Source organism: Purpureocillium lilacinum (genome assembly GCF_023168085.1).
Source record: "Purpureocillium lilacinum CBS 284.36 DNA, scaffold_8, whole genome shotgun sequence".
In the NCBI taxonomy this organism is placed as follows: Eukaryota; Fungi; Ascomycota; class Sordariomycetes; order Hypocreales; family Ophiocordycipitaceae; genus Purpureocillium; species Purpureocillium lilacinum.
In genome coordinates this window covers 700,970-707,607 of record NW_027072118.1, presented here as the reverse complement: position 1 = coordinate 707,607, position 6,638 = coordinate 700,970, and the positions used below count along the sequence as shown (strand labels likewise).

Below are 6,638 nucleotides of genomic sequence, written 5' to 3'. Positions count from 1 at the left end.
GATTCATGCTAGATGTCAGGTAGAGGGACGTCACTTCGTGAAAGACCATCGAGACTGATGCCCTGGGGACCCAGGATATTTGCCAACCAATCATCATAGTCAAACGACTGTTGGGTATCTTTAGGATTGTCCCATGGCCCGAATTCGAAGAAGCTAGCGGTGTCCGCCACGTGGTCAGGTTGGCGACCCATTATTTCCTCAGGCGGGATATCCGACTCAAAGTTCCAAGGGTCTGATGCGGGAATACTGACAGAATCCATTGTAAACCCAGAGCCACCCAATCCGGTGAAGGCTGCTTTCGGCGACGTGCGACTGCGCCGGGACGAACCCAGCGCGCTGGAAACGGCTGCTAATTCTGCATCGGTTTGCTGCCCAGCCTCTCCGGACGAACTTGGCTCCGCCGCCAAAGCATCTGCACGGATTCGAGCGTGGGGAACCACATTGACCACTCGGGAATCACTCTGGGAAGCCTGTGATCTTAACACCACGGCGCTGTCCGCACTGGATAGGGCCGAAGTCCTCTCCGGCGCTGGAACCTCGGAGCTTATTTCGTTCGAATGCGGAAACGATACTGAAGAGCCAGAGGACCATTGCAGGTGGAACTGTTCGAAGATCGCGTCCACCCCCCTGCGCAGTGTATCCTGCAGTTCGTGTTCTGAGACGCACAGTCTCGGTGTAAGCCCATCGTTACGGAGCTGTTCCTGGAGAATGACCACGCCCTGGCGCTGGCTGAACTCGCGCAGCACACAGAAATCCTCGGACAGGTCCGAGTCCACGTAGACAGACGAGGGCTGTGGGCGATCCGGGAACAAGACTTTCCAGATAGCAAGCCACTGCTCGTGGGTCGGTCCGGGTTTGGACTTGCGGCTGAGCTTCTTTCTCTTGTCGTGTGAGATGCCTTCCAGCTTAGCAGTCGGGCTCCGGTGACATGACCGATCCACCGCGTGGCGGTCAGACGAAGGGAAATCCTTGAACACCATGAAGCAGGTAGCGCAATAAAAGGTCGGGGTGTGCCGTCTGATCAGATGTTGCTTTACGTAGCTGATGGCCGTCAGCTTTTTGAACAAGCATATACGGTGCTTGTCAGGGTCGAGTTTCCAGAAGGGGCAAGCAAGGTATTTCGGCCTCTCGGGACAGCTGGGCTGTTGTGCTCTAGACCTCTTGGGTCGCCGTGGATCGCTTCCGTCTTCGTCGTCATCGTTACCGGAGGAGTCCCCATCCTTTTGTCGTTGGCGCTTCTGCGGGGGATGTGATCTGGGCAGGCTTGACGCAGCCGGTGGCACGTTAGGCAGCCCTTGCGTCTCGGGGCTGCTCGATTTGTTCCCTTCGCCGTCTCTCTCATTTACCTTTGACTCTACCTCGGCCTGAAATGCCGAAACCAAGCGACACAGAAACCGCTTGAAAAAAAGGAATCCAATACCCTTTTCTTCCAAATGATCTCCGTCTTCGGAGTCACTTGGTATCGAAAGGATGCCATCCGTCAAAGACGTGCCCACCGCGGATACGGAGTCTTGTGACGAAGAATGCGCTTCTACAAACACGTCAGGACAGTGAAAGGATAAAAGTATGTGGATATACTCACTATCTGTGTGATAGGAACAGGTCGACTTGCCACCGCAGACAATGTGCCGACCTGCCTCGAGCTCGCTCGCGTTGATAGCGTCAGGACAGGCCAAATGGGGCCCGCGTCCCAAAGAATTGTTTGACCCATGAGATGACGATCCTGCCGCATCATACAGCTGATGCCAGTAAAAGGTGTTTTGCAACCTTTTTACCATTGTCAAATGGATCTTGGGACCCCTCAGAATGAGGCATCCATGGGAGGCTGTAGTTGTGGAAACCCCGACTGCTTCCAGAAGTTGGCCGAAAGGAAGTTCCAGTCCTGGGCAGGACTCCGGTCGACGAGCAGTTGGGAAGCCTTGGACGACAACCGGCTCCATTAGAACTACCAGAAGCTTGTGCCAGAGAGCTTCCTGTTTAGAATGCGGAGCAGCCAAGTCTTCTTCGATCACGTCGATGTCAAACCCTAGCCCATGCGGCTTTTGGCTGGGCGAATACGAGGCCTTCCCTGCATTGTCCGCTGATAAATGCGACGTCTTCGAATGATCTGAAATGTTTATCACCGACAATTAGAGCCGTGAACATGAAATCTGATGGAAGGGGAACTGACCAGGTCCACTTAGAGCCGAACTCTCACTTGTCCTATGGGATTGCCTGGAAGTAACGCCGCCCATTGTTGGTGCTTGCCCTCTGTTCAGACTTGCTTGTGATAAGTTGTCGCCTCTGGGGGGCTGTTCACCTTGGCCGCGAGCGAACAGGTCTGGTATGGGACTGGACAGGCCCGTAATGGAAGGTCTACAGTTGGTGACGCAATTATTCCGAGCGGGATGCATCGCAGAGGCTAGCCAGGCTAACTGCTCAGCACACTCCACGATTGAGCAAGCCAGGCCATCAACAGCGACAAAAAGATAAGGCGTGTGGGCTTCTGCGGTAATACGGGCTGTATCGGAAAGCATGGCTTGGCGACGATCAGTTGGCAAAGAGCCTGAACTACCCAGGACTGTTTGATGAACTTACCTCCAGGCCTAAAGCCATCACCACATCCCAACACTTGTTGAAGTATTTCGAGGAGGGCTGTACCCGCAGTAGGCCACGTATGGGCAAAGTACTCCCTGACTGTCGTTGTTTGTGCCTCGTTAGACGAGCAGGTCACCGCAAATACTTCCGATATCCCCCTTGGTGAAACCTGTCTCGACTGAAGACCATCGTATGCGCGGTGTAGACGAATTCTTAACGGCTCTAACAGGAGGCGGAAGGTGCAGTGGTGTCTAGGCGGGTCGGTCCGCTTACTAACTCTCCTCGGGGGAAGCTTATCCAGAATCGTCTGGCGAATGTTGTCGATTGTAAGCCGCAACTCCGATGGCCCCCGTTGGAGGGAGTATTCCTTGCGGAGATTCGTAATAAACCAATTGTAGGCGGAGCTGTCGAGGATAATTTTGTTGTATCTGGGAGCCTCCACCTGTGGAATAATTTCTTCCTCTTGGTCCTCTACTCCTCCGAAGAGCTCGCCCTGATCATCCTGTGGCTTATCCAGTCCTACATTTTTACTCCACATGTTCATCTTGTCAAGGAGGGACATGCCGTTTGGATCCGCTTTACGGGCGTCCCCAGGGGCATCATCGTCGGTATATATCAAGAGCTTCTCGATCTCCGTGGCAATTTCTCTAGGCCACTAGATTAGCCCCCCCCTTTTCTGCTCTTCGGATTTCGAAATGAGCGTCAGAAAGCTTACCTGTAGTGCTTATGAATAAAGTACATGATGTCTAGGTTGAGCTGCGAGGTGCTTTCACACCCAATCTTGATTGCAAAAGCCTTAATGAGCTCGGGGAGCGATCTGCACAGTTCCGACCTGCCCTCAGAGTCTACGTGCTCGAGGAGATTGCTGTGGATGTGGTGGGAAAGCTCGGATATGTAGTTCTTTGCATGGACCTGGCCCACAGTGGTCGCCGCCGAGTACGTAGTCCGCGTATCTTCTTCATCGTCGGCGTCTCTCCCTACTGTGAGGATGTGGGGGTTAATGCCTGACGCGTATCCAGAGTCTGTGTAGGGTATTTCGTCGTCCACTTGGTCTTTCCCAATGGCCTTAGCAACTTTGGCTTCTTCATGGTTCTTCAAGTCAGCAGTGTTCGTCTCCAGCATCTCCTTCATCTCCTTGAGCTGCTCCTCCGTCGGGTCGTCCGAGACCCACGGAGCCTTCTCATCATCTATAGCGCCGAGGAAGCCCTCCGCGAGCTTCAGGGTCGGCCCATCCAGGTCCGTCACATACGACTTTCCATCGGAGAGTTTGGGGCGGACCTCGTGGTCAGTCGAGAGCATCCTGTCATCATCGGCCAGGCGTCGACGGCCGTCAAACACCGCCATGATGCGCTTCTTCATGTTCATCTGACCCTTTTCGAAGCCCCAGGATGAAAGATAGTTGCGGCGGTTCTTGCGTCCGCGAGCCTTGGTTGCCAGCGGTACGCCGCCGTGCGAGTGGGTCATGCCACGAGACTTCTGAACACCGTTGGGAGAATTTCTCTTCTTCTTCTTAGTCGAAGGGAAGGAGTTGGCTCTTGACGTTGTCTCATCGGTACCATTTTCGTCCTCCATATCGTCTTCCTCGTTGTCGCCCTCCGTCTGGGCAGTCTGCGTCTTGGCGGGCAAATTGTTCTTTTCGAGCGTCTGGTGGGCACTCTTGTCGTTCTCCACCTCGGCCAGACGCTGGGCGTGGAATGTCTCCGCCGGGCCCTTCTGCTGCAATACGCGGAGCACGCAGTCATCCAGATGCTCGTAGAAGTCCTGGGCGCTGGAGAAGGTCTGTGAGCAAGTGCTGCACTTGCCCGTAGCATCGGGAGCGTAGCCAGTAAGCTTCTTGCCAGCGCTGACATCAGTCGGTGTCCTCTTCCGGCTGTTGGGTGGCGCCTGTTTAACACCGTGGACTGCAGTAAGGTGCCTCTTGAAGACGTCGGCCCTGTTGAACGACTTCTCCGCTGGCGATCCAGATCCTGGGCAAAAGCCGCACACCATGGAGCCCCTGTAATGCGTCAGGATGTGGCGGTTCTTGTCGTACTTGCGAGCGAAGCCCTTGACGTGGTACGGACAAGTCTGCATGGGGCACTTCTCGGGGCGTTCATTCTGGTGGGTGCAAATATGCGCCTTAAGGTCCTTCAAGACCTTGCCGCAGTCGGGGTAGGTGCAGCGCTGCTTCTCCTTCGTCTCATCGCTGCAGTGGTACTCAGCGAAGCCGGGGGAGACGAAGTTACCAGGCATGCTGATGCGACGTCCTGTGTCCATGGAAGCTCCATAAAGGCCATAAGTGCTGCCGGCGAAGGCAGACGGGAAGGGGCCGTTGTGAAGGTAGAGAGAGGAGGTGTTGGTCCCGAGGAGATTGGGCTGCGGAGGCGAGAGGACGGATGGCGAGGGGATGAAGGGGTGGGGCGGCTGCGAGAAGCGGCCGGCATAATCCATTGACGACGTGTCTATGCCGAGAGGACGAGAGTCAGCGAGTACGATTGGCTAAAAGCGTCACCTAAGTGATTACGATGCACCGCAGCACACAGACGCGAAGGGGATGAACGCGAGCCAAGCTGGCGATGACGACAACAAACAGGTGAAGGCGTTGGTGGTCGTGCTGGTGCCGGGTTTGGAGAGTCGAAAGTGGGCCTGGAGGCCTGGACTGAGGAATCGAATACGAGGAGTCAGGTGGACGAACGAAACGGCCCCCTGGACTGAGAAAACGGGGCTTTCAGGTCAGCCCAGGGTAGGTCATCTCGCTCTACCCCACACCATTCCGCACTGGACTGCGAGGGAGCAGAAAACCAAGTCATGCTGGATGTAGTTGCGGAGGCAAATGCGAGAGTGGACATCGTCAAGGATGCCGAAATTGCTGCTGGAGACAGAGGCATCGAGAACTGCACCGGTTGGGTGTTGAGGGCCAGACGGAGACATGTTGGCTCGGGTACCGACGAAGACGAGGAAATACTGGAAATGGATCCCGAGACAGAGCAGCGCAGATAAACTCTAGACCGAGGAATATTGACAACTCACCAGCGAAACCCCACGGCCTGGGCGTTGAAGGTAGCGTGTTGTAGCCGTTCATATCTCGCGCAAGCGAGTCGTTGGAGGCAAAGTACTGCTCGTAGCCCACGATCTCGCCGCTCGTCCCCAGGTCCTGGGGCGCCCACTTCGGACTCGTAGCGAGCTCATCGTGTTTGAACAGGGGCGATCCCATGGCGGAGGACGCTGGGCTTGCTAATGGTACCTGGGGCGGCTGAGTGCCGGATATAACAGTTCAGACCGTTAGCCTATGTCGGCCAGGGCTCTGAGCAGCCGACAGGAACGAACGACTTGTGGTTGCTGCCCCTTGTCAATCTATCGCAAGCTGCACGTCCCTGTCGTGCAACCATGAAGGCCAATGACGACCGGCCGATGACGACAAGATCAAACGAGATGAGAACTTACCTGGTAGGTCTTAGCCTGGCGGCTATCAGCACTGACATTCGCAATTCTGCGATGCCAAGTTAGTGACAGTCGGAGCCGTAGAGGCCTCAGAGCTTGCCTGAGGGACTGCCTGATGGTTGGGCGGGGTTGCGCCCGCCACAGCACAGCCGCGTGCCTCCTGTCCAGCGCAATTGACCTACCTCATATGTCTCAATGGGAAACTCAGTCGTCGAAGGCAAAAGGCGAAAAACTTTGGTTAAGTGATTCGCGCACGCAGCTACAGGTCCTCTCGGCCGTCTTCTGCGGCTGCCTAATGAGAGGCCTCTGTTACAGTCGCTCTTAGCACAGGGATGGAATGCCACCAGTGTGTCTTCCACCCCAATTGGTCGGGAGTGTGCCGTTGGGGCGCCCTTGCCGAGAGGCAATCCAGTCACAGCAAAAAGCACCATGGTGGTAACCAGCCAGTCAGCGGTGAGGGCTGTAGTTGTATTATGCGTCAACGGCCGCAAGAGAGCACGCATGTGGTGATTATCCCGCGCCACGTTCCGTGTACTAGGAGCCATCGCGGCATCCAGAAATGGTGTAGATTACGTCTAACATGTGTAGAGGTCTGTTATTGAATGAATCGATATATAGACGAGGGCTTTAACATCGGAATT

The 6,638-nt window shown here is 55.4% G+C and overlaps 1 protein-coding gene across 1 annotated transcript; it reads right to left on the bottom strand.

Moving 5' to 3' along the window:
- Positions 1-2,696: 2,696 nt before the first annotated feature.
- Positions 2,697-5,770, bottom strand: PLICBS_010090 (uncharacterized protein; the record flags this gene model as incomplete). Its single annotated transcript, XM_065601793.1, has 4 exons — positions 2,697-2,755; positions 2,851-3,224; positions 3,293-5,018; positions 5,587-5,770. 4 exons carry the CDS (start codon positions 5,768-5,770, stop codon positions 2,697-2,699), a joined length of 2,343 nt encoding a protein of 780 aa, XP_065457865.1.
- Between the last annotated feature and the right edge of the window lie 868 nt (positions 5,771-6,638).